The 17,201-nt window shown below is 39.0% G+C and overlaps 1 protein-coding gene across 2 annotated transcripts in view; it reads left to right on the top strand.

Annotated features, from left to right (window-relative positions):
• The first annotated feature begins 3,397 nt into the window (after positions 1-3,397).
• Positions 3,398-17,201, top strand: part of LOC113954445 (macrophage mannose receptor 1-like) — a 55,955-nt gene continuing 42,151 nt past the window's right edge. Inside the window, exons 1-5 of one of the 2 annotated variants that reach the window (XM_027658770.1) lie at positions 3,398-3,996; positions 7,779-8,180; positions 9,549-9,722; positions 13,496-13,657; positions 16,570-16,683. In XM_027658770.1, the coding sequence (XP_027514571.1) occupies positions 3,936-3,996; positions 7,779-8,180; positions 9,549-9,722; positions 13,496-13,657; positions 16,570-16,683 (913 nt within the window). In that variant the 5' untranslated portion in view covers positions 3,398-3,935. The remainder of the gene's footprint in view (positions 3,997-7,778; positions 8,181-9,548; positions 9,723-13,495; positions 13,658-16,569; positions 16,684-17,201) is intronic. The other variant, XM_027658771.1, reaches the window with a different exon arrangement.

The raw sequence follows: 17,201 nt of genomic DNA, 5'->3' as shown, positions 1-17,201 counted from the left end.
TTTAGTCTGTGTCTTTTGTAGTTTAACCTCAGCTGGCAGCTCAACCTTACACAGCTGCTTGCTCATTCCCCTGCAGTGGGATGGGGGATAGCACAGAAGGGTAAAAGTGAAAAAACTCATAGGTTAAGATAAAAACAGTTTAATAGGGAAAGCAAAACAAGGAATTCACTCATTACTTCCAGTGGCACACAGGTGTTCAGCTACTTTCCAAGGAAATTAGGGCTTTGGGAAGACAGATACCATAACGCTGAATGTCTCCCCTTCCTCCTCCTTCCCCCAGCTTTCATGGCTGAGCATGACATCATACAGTGTGGAATATCCCTTTGGTCCATTGGTATCGACGGAACTGGCCGTGTGCCCTCCCAGCTTCTTGCCCACACCAGCCATCTTGCTGATGGGGCAGCATAAGAAGCAGAAAAGGCCTCGAGGCTGTGAAAAACCTGTTCATCAATAACTAAGACACCCCTGTGTTATCAAAGCTGTTTTGGTCATAAATCCAAAACATAGCACTGTCTGAGCTGCTACAAAGAAAATTAACTCCATCCCAGCCAAAACCAGTACAGGACCTAACTTAAGTCAGCTCTTTACAATAATACAATCTTCTAGGAAGCTATGTCTCCAAAATCATTAAATAGTGTGAGAATGTTATTTAAATACTTTAGGATGACTAATGAAATACTTTAATGTTCAAAAGCTTCAATTGCAGGTAATCCACTACAGCACCCATGCAAACATTAGAAATGCAGGGAAAACTACTGAAAAGAGAGACTATCTGAGAGATACAGGTTCCCAAATGAAACACCAAAAAAAATATCTTGGGTGCAAATGTGAAAGTATGGATAATAATCCAGTTGTTTTTCTTCAACATAAACAAAATAGACATATTATGATTCAGTTCTGAATATGACTTCATTTAGACTGAACTTTCCATCTTCCCGTTGACTATCAGATTCAAGGGCTACTGTGACTTCAGGATTTCAAGGTATTTTGCGAGGAAGAGTCACCAGTTGCAAGTATTGGATGTGCTAGAAGAAGAGAGTCTGACCTGTCTCAGAGGAATTTAGGCCTTCCTGTTCCAAGTGTAAATGGCAGCTGGCTTCCTACCCACGGGGAGAGATGAAAACATATGCCTATCTAGGACATGTACCCTGTCATTAGTTGTTTAGCAGATTGGGCTTCCGGTAACTATTTTTCTACAAATCACTGTTGCCTGAGACTTTGCTGAATGCTTTTGTCTCAAAGGAGAGAAAATCTTTCTCTTTGACTATATCAGATCAGAATATATGATTCATGTATTTACATGATGATTCCCAAAGAGGAAACCAGATCCAGACATAATTATTGAGGAGTATGATCCAGATGAGACACAGAACCTATGTGAATAAGCTCATCAAGACCAGTGCTGCTCTAGACAGAGGGTATGTGTATATGTACATACACATACAGACACACATACATGTATCACATGCCTATGTCAGAATGTCTTTGAACTGGCAGTATTGCCAGTATTGCCAGTGAGAGCAGGGGACAATGAGAAAAAAGGCAGTTTTCAGATCATGAAGAGAGTCTGGAATATTTCTCTTGGAAGTTACTCTCCTGAAGTCTCATTTTGGTTGGAAGGGACCTCAGGAATTCATCTAGCATGACCTCCTCTCCAAAGTAGATCTAACTTGAAATTTAGATCAGGTTGCTCAGATCCTTGTCCAGTTCAGTTTTGAGAATCTCCGAAAATGGCCTAATACAGTTCCTTCAGTCACTTCAGAGTATCGTTCATTCCAAGTACAGCCACTGATAACCCAATAGATATAACTATACATATATTTAATTCCATTTTTCTGCCTATTTGTGTGATACATGTATGTGCTTCAGTTACGTGCAGCCCCCTTTACTGCACATAGCCATAGGGGTTTAATGTAAAAATTTTTGTGGCAGTTTTACTTTCTGACTGAACTTCTCACAGTGTCTCAGAGATTAGGTTTCCCAGATGATTATTCATCAGCATAACAATACAGAACATTGCTGATTATGGCTGAAATACTTCCCAGCCCCTGTCCTTGGGCCAGGCTGTTCCTGACCTTTGCATGGGTCTACAGCTGTCCAGAAAAATTATGAACCATGTCCTCTTCCCTCCCCTCATGTAGTTCAGTAGGGCCTAACATAGCTGAAGTGCCTGTCTGGAATCCTTTCCAATGCTTACAGGAGTTTCATCGACTTAAATGAGTTCAGTCTTCATCTCTCGTGTCCTCTTATAATAGTGTCAAAGGACCTTTTCACTCTGCCCCACCTCTTTCCATACTAATCTCATATTGGTGTTTCCCTGGGTGTGCTGTACTTTACCACCCAGAACTTCCAGCAGGGAGGCTTTTGTAGATTTTCAATACTTACCAGAGATTTCTGAGTGCACGACAGTACAGGGAGAGCCATTTCACAATATGCTTCATACACATGGTAGGTTTGATGCTTTGCAAATTCAGAGAAACTTTAAGGTTGGAAAAAACCCTCTAAGATCATCGAGTCCAACCTAGCACTGCCAAGCCCACCACTAAACCACATAAATACCATATCTACACATTTTTAAACACTTTGAGGGATGGTAATTCCACCACTTCACTGGGCAGTCTGTTACAGTGCTTGACTACCTTTCAGTGAAGACATTTTCTCCAATATCCAATCTAAACCTTCCCTAGTGTAGCTTAAAGCCATTTCCTCTTGTCCTGTGACTTGTTACCTAGGAGAAGAGACCAACCTCCACCTCACTACAACTTCCTTTCAGGTAGTTTTAGAGAGTAATAAGGTGCCCCCTGAGTTTCATGTATGCCCTATCACAATACTCAGTAAGTCTCTTATGTTACAAAAGCCTCTCTGTGCAAAACAACAGTAAGACTGATGTTTTCAATCCACTTGGGACCCTTGACACCGTATATTGATAATGGCCTCTAATGAATAACATGGTGCTCTCCACAAAAATGCACACAGGGAAGGTCTCCTACCCTGCACAGCAAGAAGCCATAAAAACCTCAAGGAAGATTGTGCTCTAAAGGAACCTTTTTGGAGAGATCATTTAATTCCATGCAGGTACTTCAGCTTCTGAAAACCCAGCTAGCAGGCAAGGTTCTGTTTTTCTCACACTGACTCAGAAGCAAGATTTAAGTCCTGTTAATAGTAGATAGAGGCAGTAGAATAAATACATAAACAATAAAATTGGTTGAAGTTCATTTATTGGAGCTCAGAGAATGCCTCTTAGGGATTTTAAGCCCACGTGTCCCCCCCCTGCTCCTCCTTGGCAGCCCAGACCCGGCTGCGCTCCGGCCGCCACCCGCTCTCTACTCCCATCGGAGCGACCTGCTCGCGCCTGGAGGAGGAGTGATGGGGACGGGGGTGCAGCCCAGATCTCGGGCTCCCAAAAGTAGGTCTCTGCTACTTCTGCAGTCCTCGCTCCCGGGAGCATACCCGGTCGTTCGAGCGGGGATTTTCTTTGAGATTTGGGTTCACCTCAGAAAGAAAGGAGAGAGGTGTCCTCTTCCCTCGGCGCGGGGTTGGCTAATTTTCTTGGGAAACAAACCATTGACCCACGTTCAGCGCTGACAGGGTCGCAAAGACGATAAAAGAAAAAACCAAACAACTCCAAACACAACGACAACAACAAAAAAAGCAGCCCTCCTCTCAGCTATCACCGCTTTATCACCTGCATGTGCCTGGAAGGAGGTTCTTCCCTCCGCTAAGAGAAAAAAAAATCAGCTTAGGAAAGCAAAGTTTGAACAGCGAATTCCTGTTATTTCAAAACGCCCCATGTGACAGGATATTTCCTTATCATTTGGAGCCCAGAGCTTTCCCCGATCCACCATCCCTTCACAAGTGCGGCGGACCTGCCCGGCGGGAAGCCCTCTCGTCCCAGCTCGTCCCAGTGCCGTAGAGCCGCGGGCGGAGCCGCCGCGATGGCTCCCTCCCTGCTCCTGCTTCTCCTCGGACTTCTCCCCCGGGTTTTTCCGCTACTGGGTAAGTGCCCTCAGGGGCTGTGCGGGATGAGATGAGACGAAAAACGAGGAGTCACTGCGGACACAAAGCCCAACCTGACCTGGGCTGGCGGGGGGTTTAGAGGGAGCATCCGCGCAGGTGAAGCCCATGACCATTTTAACCCCCTCGGTACTGCGGGCGATCGGCTGATAGAGGTGGTTGTTTCCCCTTGGGACCTTCTCCTCCTCCCTCACATTCCGAGGTATCCAGTGGGCGAAACTGCCCTGTAGGGAGAACTTTTGGATGCCCATGACATTGTGGGTGCTGAACAGGGCTGTCACCGGCGGTGCCTCAGTTTCCCCTACCACTCTGATCAGTCCCTGTTTGAATTAATAACATCACCCACCTTTCCCTCAGAGACCCTCTCCCAACAAGGTCTGCAGAAGTGCCTGGTGGTGGGGCTCAGCTTGTCCTCCAGTCCTTTGTTCTTCAGTGGACCCAGGGACGTGCTTTTGGCAGATGGATTTCGTGGAGGGGTGTTAAGGTAGCTGAGGTGCTGGTATGGATAGAGGTGTGAAAACGGGAAAGCTGTGTTGCTTGGTGGCACCTGAAATTTGCATCCACTTGATCTGAGATTTATCACTATTTCCAGTGCACAGTTATTTTTCAGTGAAATTTTTTCATCTGTCCTTCTTGAAAACCTCTCAGCATTCTCTGCTCTGCAGATTGAGGTCTGCTGAAGCAAAACTTTATAACGCTACCTTGTAACCTTTCTTGCCTTGTGTAATTAGCAGCAATCATTGTAGGCCATCTGGTAAGCAGGAGTCTTTGAAGAGAAGGCAGTTATCCAACCTACTTGCTGTGTCCTTGCTCCCCCCTCTCTTGCTTCTAGTATTTGGTGTGCTCTTCTGGTGCTCTCCACTAGTGTTTAGCACTGGTAGCACTTCAGTGGCTTCACAAATTACTTCTTGATTTACACCTGCATAATCCGTGATAGTTTGCAAATGCTGCAGTGTGTGAAACTAGTTTGGAAATTTCTGCTGGTGGAAATGATACTGGCCAGTAGGATTTTACTGTACTTGGCACAATTCTTAAGATATGAGCTGGGCCCAGAGACAGTCAAATAGTCACAGTGATCTGGGTGAAGAAAAAAATCAAAGCCTTCGAGAAAAACTCTATTAGGATCTACTCCAGAGATTTGAGGAAAAACATGCTAGATCTCCCTGAATGGTTTATAATGGTGAAGTAAATTGTCTCCTATGCCTGGCATGTTCTTAAGCATTTTAAAGAACTTCCTTCTAGGAGTAATTTTCAACATATCAATTACTGTTAGAAATGGATATAATCAGTTCAAAGTACAAATACTTTGGTATTCATGGTGCACTGTGGTGGACCATAAAGTGTGCCAGCTACAGCTCATTTATAGTGAAGAATGGTACCTGTTATGGAGCTCTGTAATAAATGCTGCTACAGAACACTGAAACACAGTTAATGGTTATTATATGTGTAATTCTGCTCAGCCTATTTTACAGATACAATTCATCATGTTGACAGGAGTGGAATCAAGTGTTTACAGAGAGGAGTTGGTAGGGCATAGAAAGTGCTGCACAAATACCTGTCCTGTTTCTTTTATACCATCTAATAGTCGCATGGAAATTGTTGTATGGGAATCCCCTTTGGTGATCAAGCAGGCAGAACAGACACAGAAATACAACTGTAAACTGGAGCAATACAGGACCATAACAGAAATCTACTTCATGGTCATGGAAGAGACAAGCGCAATGCTAAGGGAAAAGAAATCTTGCAGCTACAGCCTTAGCCATGGTTGCTCCTGTATCCTACTATCTCGTTCTGTTCTCTTGTTTTGGTGTCAACTTATTTTCAATGCCTGATTGGCTGTGTTGGTCTTTTAGCTGCTTACATATGTACTATTCCCTGCACTGGGAATGCGCACTGATGCCCTTGTATAAGCAGATGTGTTACCTTTACACACTGCTAATGCTTTGTAAAGATGCAGTCAGAACAGCCAAAATTTTGTCCCCCTCTCTGCCCCCACTGGTCAGACCTCTTTGTTTAGCTTTCTAACCTTGGTTCTGAAGCCAAAACTCTGCACCCTTTCATGTTTGTGTACAGCAATACAGACTTTTGATTTTGGAGTAACTTTTTCATGTACATAGCATTCTCTCTTCAACACCATAAGTAGCATAAAGTAAGGAATGTTATTATAGGCCAGAAATACAATTTTAGCAGTTTGAAAAATCAGGCAGTGTTTTCCATACCTGAAAAAGTGTCTTATATCTCTGCTGTCCAGAAACTTTAAATATGATGCCAGGAAAAGGAGAGTTGCAAGCATTGCATATATCAGTTTACAATAACATTGTACCAAATGCTAGTAGAAAAGCTGAATAAAAAAAAAGTTGTCACCAGCAGTGATAATTGTACATTTCCTTGTATTGTCTGTGAGTAAAACAGATTGGCAAAAGACAACAACTTTTGCCTCCAGTACTCATCAGTTTTACATTACTTCCCAGTGAGTTGGAAGCCAAAGGACAGGAGAAGGAAGCTGAACTATGGATGAGATAACTCTAGGTCAGCTCTTTCTCTGAGAGAGAGATTATTTGTTCCCAGGTTGTTCTTCTGCAGAAAAGTCTGATCATTTCCACATTGGAGCCTCAGCAAAGAGAGAGAAAAATTTTCGGTGGTTAACCTCTTTTCCACTTAAATATTTCTTCATTATAGGATTTGTTTAATTTGGTAATCATACAATAAAGAAATAACGTTTTAATTAGTTTCAGTCTCCAGAGTCACACAAATTAATATTTCTCTTTCCTAGCTCATATCCCAGTTAAAATATAGCTTTAAGACCTTGTGCATCCTGTTACTCTATGAGTTCTAGTATCAGATCTTAGGGGGATCAGAGAGGCGAAATTCTCAGTCTTTGGGCAAGAACAGCTCAGAAATGTTACACTCCATAGCACACCCAAGTGTAACACATGAGAAGAACTTTTCAAGTGGCTAAAATTCTGAAATAAACTTTGAATACATGATAATGCATGCTGTGAAGTACTATTTATGAAAGGGGAAAAATAACCTGGGCACCTACGAAGAGCTTTGTATATTTTCATAAATCATGAAGAGGTGTATGTCGTGATGGCAAATCCCACTGTTGTTGGTTTATCATTCATAATGGAGAGATGTAAGAAAGAAGTCATTGATGACTGAAGTGGAGTAAAAAATAAATATACTCTACAAGTAACTTTTATATAAAGCTTAAAAACATATCCTTCCCTTCAATTAATACTTTAAGGATTTTAGTAGGGCTTTTGAGAACAGAGCTCCCCACTGTGAGGAAATGGAGCCTGAAGAACTTAGTGACTGTTGTTGTCTCCTCATGCCTCAGAACCAGGATCAGGGAGCCAGTGCTGGTGGAGTGTTTAGAGTCACGATCTGCAATCTACTGTGTGTGTGCTCCCTTGTTTCAGTAACTCCCATGGGTGCAGCTTGGGCTAATAATAGAGTGTGTTTTCTCTCTTCAGTTTAATCCATGCTTTAAACCTACAGGAGACACTAGATCTTCCACCTCTGCTGCCTTGCACTTTTGCATGTAAATGCTTTGACACAAAATGGTTGGAATGTCCTCACATCTGCACTAGTTGCATTGTACTGTCGCTTTAACAGGTGTAGGTCACAGGAATGCTGCATCTTCTTTTGCTGAACAGGTGATGAGATTTTAACACCAAGAGCGGTGTCCAGATTTGTATTTCACTTAGGTAGTAGGTTAGATTACTTCAACCCAAATGATTCCACTGTTATTTGCCTTACAGATACCAGCACCTTCTTAATATATAATGAAGAACACAAGCGCTGTGTACTGGCTCAAAGTTCTAATTCAGTGACTGTTGCTCCTTGTGTTCAAGAAAATGAGTCACAAAAATTCAGGTGGGTCTCAGATCACCAGCTTATGAGCATAGCATTCAAATTGTGCTTGGGAGTGCCTTCGAAGAAAGACTGGGTTCCGATCACTCTGTATCCTTGTGACAAGGCTAGTGAACTTCAGCGATGGGAATGCAGAAATGAGACTCTCTTTGCAATCCAAGGGGAAGATTTGTTTTTCAACTATGGAAACAGACAGGAAAGGAATATTATGCTGTACAAGGGATCTGGTTTATGGAGTAGGTGGAAAGTCTACGGAACCACAGATGATCTGTGTTCTCGAGGCTATGAAGGTAAAGTTCTGTAAATTAATTTCTGTATCTCAAACTTATTTTTATGTGTAGCTAATTAAAATATTTATAAGTGTATGAGAATTTCCTTCCTCTCATTAATGATCAATGAGTGTGACTTCTGGTGAAATCAGCTATACTTGAGTGTGTGTTTTTTGTTTTTTGAGGAGTTCATTTTGCTTCTTTGTCAAACTTGTCAAAGTTCTGATAAATGATTAACCATGTATGGTAGGGATTCATTTGGAGAGAAGAAAAAATTCTATGGTTGTTCAAAAAATGTATATCTATTACACGACAGTTGATGATGGCTTTTACTATTTGCACATGCACAAAAAGGTGTAGTGTAAGTGTATAGTCTGCTGGTTATAGTTTTTTTCTTCGGGAAGCAAATATTAAGTATGCTGTGAGGAATTAGTTAACTCTTTAGCTCCAATATACTGAAGACGTCTTCCTAGTCTTTGAAGGGAGTCTCAAAGTTGGTACTGAAATGTTAGACAAAGAAATATTTTATATAAATTTGAAAAAGTTATGTATAATACACATATGCATATATTCATGATAAGTATCTGGGAACATGTTTGACTTCCCATTTAGTATTCTTTGATAAACAGAAATGGTCAAAAAGAGAGGTATGGATGCAGTTTCTGTGGTTTACACCATGGCTGATTACAGTACTAGTCCCTGGCCTAAAGCCAGAATAGAAGAACACTAGCAAAGCAAATTATGTGAAAGGAGGCAGGAGGAGACAGAATGATGTCCTGCTATTCCTTCCTCCTTTGTTTTCTAGCAGCTCTGTGAGACAGTGACCTTGGTATGTCACCTCTCTAGCAGTCCCTTCAAGTACTAACTATTCCTCTGTACGTCCTCCCATCAATGTGTGTATATTATACGTGCACACGCAGAAATCTGCTTTAGTTACTTTGATAAGTTTCATTGAGTCAGATTTCTGATGAAATAAAAAATTATCTTTAGATGCAAATGGAAATCTTATTTGGTCACAGCATAGTGGTGTCACTCCATGCCATGTACCTTTCAAGTTTATATGTACATGTCCCTGTCTAAAATGATCAGCAATTGAGTGGGTTATTGACAAAAGAGTTTAAAGTTGTTTGCATTTAAAAAGAAAATTGCCTAACTGTGTGGGTTTTATACTTTTGATTGTTATGCATGTAAACTTTAGCATGTCTTGACTCACTCAGTTGTGGTCTCCTTAAACAACAAAAATTTGTCTAATTTCTAGTATAGTTTGTATACTAAGCTATCAAGCTATCCTTGCTATAACATTCTATAATAGGATCATAAAGAGAAATTTATATATATCCCATGCTTATTAATGTTTATGCATTTTTAAATTGTTGTGTGTCTCCTTAGATACCTACACGGTGAAAGGAAATGACAATGGAGCACCTTGTGTATTCCCTTTTAAGTATGGTGGTAAATGGTATGCTGACTGCACAGATGCTGGCAGGTCAGATGGCTGGTTCTGGTGTGGAACCACTTCAGACTATGATGTCGACAAGAAGTATGGATTTTGCCCAATGAAATGTAAGCTTTTATGCTATCCCTTTAGGAACTACTTAAATATGCAAATATAGGGCCCAGCATAAAAAAACATTGACCAATTACATCCAGGTGGAAGTATGTTAATCATATGCTGGAATTTGTACATACATAATTTACTTCAATAGAAAGTTAATTAGATATAAAAATGTTACATCAGCGTGTATAGTATACGCCAATGGCCATGTAGAAATTTGTGCAGTGGAACTGGAAGATAGAATACAGCATAATTGAAAATGAAAATTACTTTGTATGATGAGTTGTCTTTTAGACATGAAGGAGCTTACATGAACTTTTTACTACATCCCACTGTTTCCCAAAACTGTTTGCTATGTTGTAGTTCTCTGTTTTAACTCAATTAGAAGTATTTATTAATCTAAATTCTCTGGTTTGAGTATATTTAGAGTTTAAAATGCAGTATTATAAATATACAGAACTTAGAAATGTTGATTATCCTTTCAGTAAATTGGAGTAATTTATGCCTGCATTTATTTGAATTCTTTTAAATTTAAATGAAGTTTCTCCGAACTTCTGTAAAATATGTAATACACATTTTACCAGCAAGCTGCTTCTTCTGTCATGCTGAGAAGGGTAGTACTTCTCCTTCCCTTCTTCTTTATTGTTGTGTTTTGCTGTAAAGCTCCAGCTGACTGACTCAGAAAACTGTGTCAGAAACTGACTGTGTCAGAAACAGACTGAGTCAGAAACTAAAGGGAAAACTGTGCCTTTCCTTTCATGTGAAGAAGACAGTTTGGGTTGATCTTAAGTGGTTTGATGATGAAGTATTAGTGTGCTTGCCTGATTTCCATGAATGTTGCAGTCAGCAACTCAGATAAATAAAAATTACACCTTTTTTCCTATGCCAGTATTATTTTCAAGATAATAAAAACATGTTGGGAATATCAATCCCATTAATAAAGCAAGATTGACTTAAGAATGCTACCTGTCTAGCATTATTTGAGTACAGCAAATAGGAGGTATCATTAAACTTTTGTTTAATTCTTTGGCATAATTCAAGGAAATCCATTCTGAAGGCTGTGATTGTTTTTGGAAAAAGCTGCTTTATGCTGATTGCTTGCATGTTTCCTTCCTGATTCCTCAGTGCTGACTATAAAATATTCAGGTTTGAGTCATATATTTTAATGAGAGACAGGCCATGGTAACAGAAGTTTGAGTTATCCCTATGAAAGAGGAATGAGTGAGATATGAGTAATAAGTTAATAACTTTCAAGAATGTCTTTACAAGTAGAATGTTTAACTCTGTGTATGTTAAATTTTATTTAATAAGATTAAAGTGTTTGTTGTTTGGTAAACTGTCCAGGGGAGCAAAGGGGTCAATATGAAAATGTGATGCAAACCATTCCAGCTGTTCATATTAGGGTCTGGACTTACAGAGATATTACTGTGACTGAATCAGTCACTTTTCACTGTGAGCTAAACCAGGTAAAGTGTTCTCCAAAATGAAGAGGGCATAAGACCATAGTTATAACACTTATTATACTCAATAGAGGTGTAGAAATTTGATTGGTGGAAGTGACGTAATAGTAAGTATGACCCACTATTTGAGGATTTAGAAAGAGATGCTGATACAGTGGCAGTAGAAACTTAAATCCCAGAGAAAGGAACTGAGAAATGTTGTTACAGTAAACAATTTTTAGTACCCTAGGAAATGCTGCTTCTTTATAGGTTACACTATGTTTTTTTTGAGCTGTGTGTTGCACTACAAAGTAGGTGTTGGGGAAGAAAACAGGTTGCACAGTGTAAGATCATCAGGAGTGTGAGTCAGTGTGTGCCTAGAGCTGTATTCCAGTGGACAAAAGTCCATTGAGACCTCTTTCTTGACAGATTAGAGAACTAGTATCTATTGAAGGATTTAGGAAGTCTGATGCATAAAACTTGCAGCTGACTAGGACAGAAACAAAAAGTCCAGAGTAAAAATGCATGCTGAATTCATCTGTGTAGGGGTAGAGTTAGGCTTTTTTTACTAATTTTCTGCTTATGTACTAAGGACAGATGTGGTTTAACATTAATTTAACTTAGATGCTAAACTATATTATTTCAGAAAAGTGATTAATCTTTTGGTTTCTCTGGGGGTACTAAACTTTAAAAAATAACATAAGGATTTTCCAAAATCCTGCTCTACAAAGGCATTTGAAGTCTCAAAACTCAAACGACTTAAAAATGAATTTTCCAAGGTTCAGAAATTAGTTTTATTTTTATGAAAGATGAAAGTTCTACAGGAGAGCACCATATGAAAATCAGTTGTAAATTATGAGATTGAGTGAGTGAGTTGGAAAGTTGAATAAATGCCCAAGACTTGTTTACCTCTTCTTCTGTAATAATAGTACAGGATTTATAAAGCGCTTTCTATCAAGTCAGAGCCAGTTTTCTTTATTGATTTATAGATTTTACTATTTTTGCAATATTCATTTTGTTCCAGGCTTGTGCTTGTGCACAGGGATTTATGGTCTTGTAGAATATAACATGGCAAAGAAGTTCTGATTTTGGTAGTCATAAAATATTTTAGACTGGAGTTGGTTTGTGAATAGTGATAATGGGATGAAAGTTTCCATTTTCAGTGAAATGTCATTACTAGAGTAGGTTATATTTGATTTTTTTCTTAAGAAAGATAATTTAAAAGAAGCACTTCATATTGCCTATAGACTATCAGATTTAATACAGGAAAAAGTGGAACTGGTTACTTACCTGCTGACATTTAACACATATAATCCGTTGTCTTGAATTTTGTTTATTGTACTGTTTCCCTCTACTTGCACACTTAAGTTTTCTGAGCTCTCTGAATTCAGAAAAGGAAAAGATCTCTTTCTCTCAAATTTTTCATGGATTGTAACTCAAGAAACTGATAGAGGCTGCAGGAATTTCAGTTGTTTTCTCATTGTCATCAGACATACAGTGACCCCTGCTGCTTTTGTCATGCAACATTATTCTCTTTATGTGATATTTAGCTCAGTGTTCAGGCCTCCTGTAGATTCCATCTTTGGCAGAGCAAGGTCATGCTCTTTTCTGTTGCTTGGTTGTGGAGATCAAATTGAGATGAGCCAAGAGAGACTGCAGCAGTGTAAAGGAGTGTGGTACTTTCTGGGGCCAAGTCTAGTGTTGGGCCCTTTTGGATGACTTTCATCTAAAAGCTTTCACTGCTTTGGCATTGCCTAATGTGCCAAGTGCAAGTATTCAGGGAGGTCACCATCAGGCTATGTGGCAAAGAAGAAAGTCGTGGTATGTGAGGCACATGCATAAGAAATCAGGAATTGCAGAGATGTGTGAAATGGATGCTGATAATGTCAACTTTGCATTCAGTGCTTGGTCTGATCATCTCTATCACACTAAGAAAATCCATAGCCACTTTACATAGTACCCCAAATTAGTAAAAAAAGATTTGGGTTTAATTTCTCGGAAAAGTGGCTGGCTTGAAATACACTTTATCAAGCATCAGTCTTTTTCTCCACATTGACAAATCAATTATTTTAGCATGATGTTAGCCACTTGTTTACCTTAAGCAGCAGCTTTGTTATAGCAGAGAAAATGGTGACCTTGTTTCATTCCCTGTGTACTGCCCAACATTGCTGCCATGGTTTAACTCTGGGTCTACTAACAGCTGAGAGATCCTCAGGATTCCTTTCAAATCAGTTGTCTATGGTAGTGTTTATGTTTTGCGTATTTTTGCTATGCAATTTTTCCTATATTGTATCTGGCTTCACCTTCATGGTGAGTTACAGCATTTCTTCTTCTCCCTACAGTTAATAGCATGAGTTTGTGGAACACAGATTCTTTAACAAATGTCCAGTACCAGGTAAACTCTGACGCAGCTCTGACATGGCACCAGGCAAGAAAAAGCTGTCGACAACAGAAGGCGGAGTTATTAAGCATCACAGAATTACATGAACAAACATACTTGACAGGTAGGGTAATATTATCCAGCAGTTTTTTAAAGAAGTGTGTTATCGCAACAGTGACACATATAGTGTGTTCCATCTTGAAAATTTATGTTTGTTCAATTCTGGTAATTAGTAGATATAAGTTGTTATCTTGAATGATTCAGCTGGGAATATAGGACAGATAATATTTATTTTGTCTTGATTAAATATTACCATAAACTTACAGTAACATAAAAAATACAATAATTAAGTAATACAAGCAATAAAGAATGAATGTTGGAATGCAGAAAAATGCAAAACAGTTTGTAAACCAAAAGTGCAGATACCAAGACTGTATCCTTTTTGCATTCTTTTTGTTGTGTGTACTAATCAGCATTTTTGGACTATCTTGCTAAAGGTATTGCATCATCAGTATGTGCTAAAATATGAAAAGAAAGGAAAAAGTACTAATAAACACAAGGACTCACAAGTAGTCTCTTCTAGTTTCAGTCTTCTTCAGTGTTTTTTGAAGTAATTTCCCAACTTGTCCTGTGAGAAAATTCTGAATTTGTACTTGAATATATTTACATTTCACAAGGGTCTCCTCTTTATTACCTTCTTAGCCTCTGCACACACATAAAATAGCCTACTAATTAATCTATTAAATAGATTATAAAATATTTTGAATATATTACATCAGTTGAAAAAACCCCAACCATTCTATGTCATGTTCTTCTCTGTAAATTTATGTCAGAGGATTAGAGAATGGTTTGGGTTTGAAGGACCAGTTCAAGAATATCTAGTCCAGCATCCCTGCCATGGAATGGGACATCATGTGTTAGACTAGGCTGCTCAAAGCCCCCTCTGACCTGAGCTTGAACACTTCTAGTGATTGGGATCAACAGTTCCCCTGGGAAATCTCTTCCAGTGCCTCACCATCCTAATTGTAAAAAGTTTCTTCATTATGTCCCATGTAAATCTACTCTCTTTCATTTTTAAAACATTTTCCCTTGTCCTGTCACTACACGCCCTGATAAAAAGTCTTCCTCCAATTTTTTATGAGCTATTTTTATATATCAAAAAGCCTTGATAAGGTCTCCCCAGAGCCTTCTCCCAGCAGAACAGTCCCAGTCCTCTCAACCATTCTTCACAGGGATGTTCCAGCCCTCTGATGAATTTTTGTGCCTCCTTCTGGGCTGTGAGTGCACGTTGTAGGATCATGTTCAGCTTTTCATGCACCAGTAGTCCCGAGTCCTTCTCTGCAGGGCTGTTCTCCTTAGTTCATATTGATGTGAATTTTTATTACCCAGGTAGAGGACCAGGTGCTTGGCCTTGTTGAAATTGAAGTTCACATGTGCCCACTCCTCAAGCCTGTCAGAGACACTCTGGTTGCCACCCCTTCCCTCAAGTGAATCCAATGCACCATTCAGCTTGGTGTCATCTGCAGACTTGCCAAGGGTGCACCCAATCCCACTGTCTATGTGACTGATGAAGATATTCAATAATATCTGTCCCCATACAGATCAGTTGTTACTATTTTCCATCTGGACAGTCGACCACTGACAGTAACTTTTTGGATGCAAACATCCAGCCAATTCCATCAACAAAATCCATATTTCTCCAATTTGGAGGAATGATAAATGTGCTTTTATTGCTATGAACAGTCTGTTCTGTCTAAACTTTTGTTTTCAATTTAAGGATTTGGTCAAAACATGGGTCTTTTTTTCACTGAGTGTGATGAAATTGTTGAAATTAATTCTCAAAGGAACAAACTGGCACTGACACAGGAGTGCGTTAATAGTAGGTGTGTTTTAAACGCAAACTAATAGATATGGCTGCCAAATGTATGTGAAGATTAGTTTTTCATTATGCAACTACCCTGGCAGTAGCAGGATTTCCTGTCATGCTCAGTTCTTGATTGTCTTAACCACAACTTATTTGTACAGAAGTACTAAAACATGTTAATGTGTTGGCACCAAACCAGGCTTTAGTATGACATTCCAGTGCTTTCTGGTACTTAACTACCTCTCCTTATAAGTTTACCAGGCTTCAAGTGCTGCCCACAATCATAGTGTCAAAGACAACTAAGAATTGCAACATCTTGGCATGATACCGCCATCAGTAGAAGCAGAAAAAAATAATACATATGGCATAATGATTTTCTGTGAACTATGAAGAAACACATTTAATTTAAAAAAACCAACAGTCCACCAATTGGGCTCCCAAGTCTTATATGAAAGACGGAGATAGACAATTGAATAATAATGACTATCAATAATGCTAGAGAATTCAGCAGGGCCATACATAACCATGATATTTCTACATGCTTTTCAAAACTACAGCAAAAAGTTTGAACTGGTTTTTGAAGCCTGACTTATTATTGGCTATAGAACTGAAATGAGATCAGTCTGAAAAGTGCACAAGATATGCTGTTAAAAAGATGATATTTGCAATGATTGCATTTTAATGTTTTTTGATAAAATGAGAACAGGTTTTTTGCAGTATTTTGTACATTTGAAACTCACACTTGTTAATTTTATGGGAGAGAAAATACACACTGGGAAACTTCACATTTCATTTTAAAAAACTGATTTTTGCTTTTGTGACCTTTTGTGCAATGTTATAAATTTAACATTCTGTAATTCTGGAAAAAATTATTTCATGTTTGTGATCATTAATTTTGAAAGGAACATGTAGAAGAGTTATTTTGTTTTCTGTCATAATAAAATTCTCCAAACTTCAAAATGTGAAAACTCTAAAACAAAAGCGACCCTTGTAAGCTGACATGTTTTACAGATTTGGCAAAGCCACCTTAACTAAAATGGTAAAAGTTGTTAAAACTTGTGCTGGAGAAGAGTAGAAGCAGATGGTTTAACTAAAATTCAGCTCTCAAATATTGAGAAAGTGTTTACTCCTGCTGTGGACTTCCAGTATCTCTCTCTGTCTCTGTTACTTAGGTTTGACTCTCACACTGAGTTCAGCTCTCTGGTTTGGTCTTAACAGTTTGAATTTCAACAGCGGATGGCAATGGGTTGGTGGTGCTCCTTTTCGATACTTAAATTGGGTTCCAGGTAAGGTTAAGCATGTTGTTACTCAGTTTAAAAATTTGGTCATTTTGTACCATATTTCTTTTTTAGCACTCTATTCCCCTGTAATTATTGAGCTTGTTTTGATGTTGAAAGATCCTAACTGTGACTATAAACACCGTGAGTAATGACCCTTATTCTAGGGATGTGCACTGGGCTTAATTTGTTGTTCATGGAAATGGCATCCTCATAATCCAGAGGAAAATTTTAAAAGTCACCTATTGACACTTCATTTGTATATCTTCTTAATTTACTGTATTTCTATACAAATACTGAATAAATCTGGTGCTAGAGATGTCTTCATTCATGAGACTAGACTGATCAGTAGTGGTTTTTGTTTGGTTGGTTGGTTTTCTTTAAATTCTTTTCCAATTTGTTTTGGTTATTTGCTTAAAGAATAGATTTTCATTTTCATTTGGGATTAACCTACCCCCAGCACTAACACATATCAAACCAAACATGTTAGATGAGTCTAATTTGAAGGAAGGCAAGGTACTTCAGAC

This window comes from Corapipo altera, unplaced genomic scaffold (genome assembly GCF_003945725.1).
Source record: "Corapipo altera isolate COAL_440 unplaced genomic scaffold, ASM394572v1 63, whole genome shotgun sequence".
Taxonomy (NCBI): domain Eukaryota; kingdom Metazoa; phylum Chordata; class Aves; order Passeriformes; family Pipridae; genus Corapipo; species Corapipo altera.
This window is presented reverse-complemented; position numbering and strand designations above follow the sequence as displayed.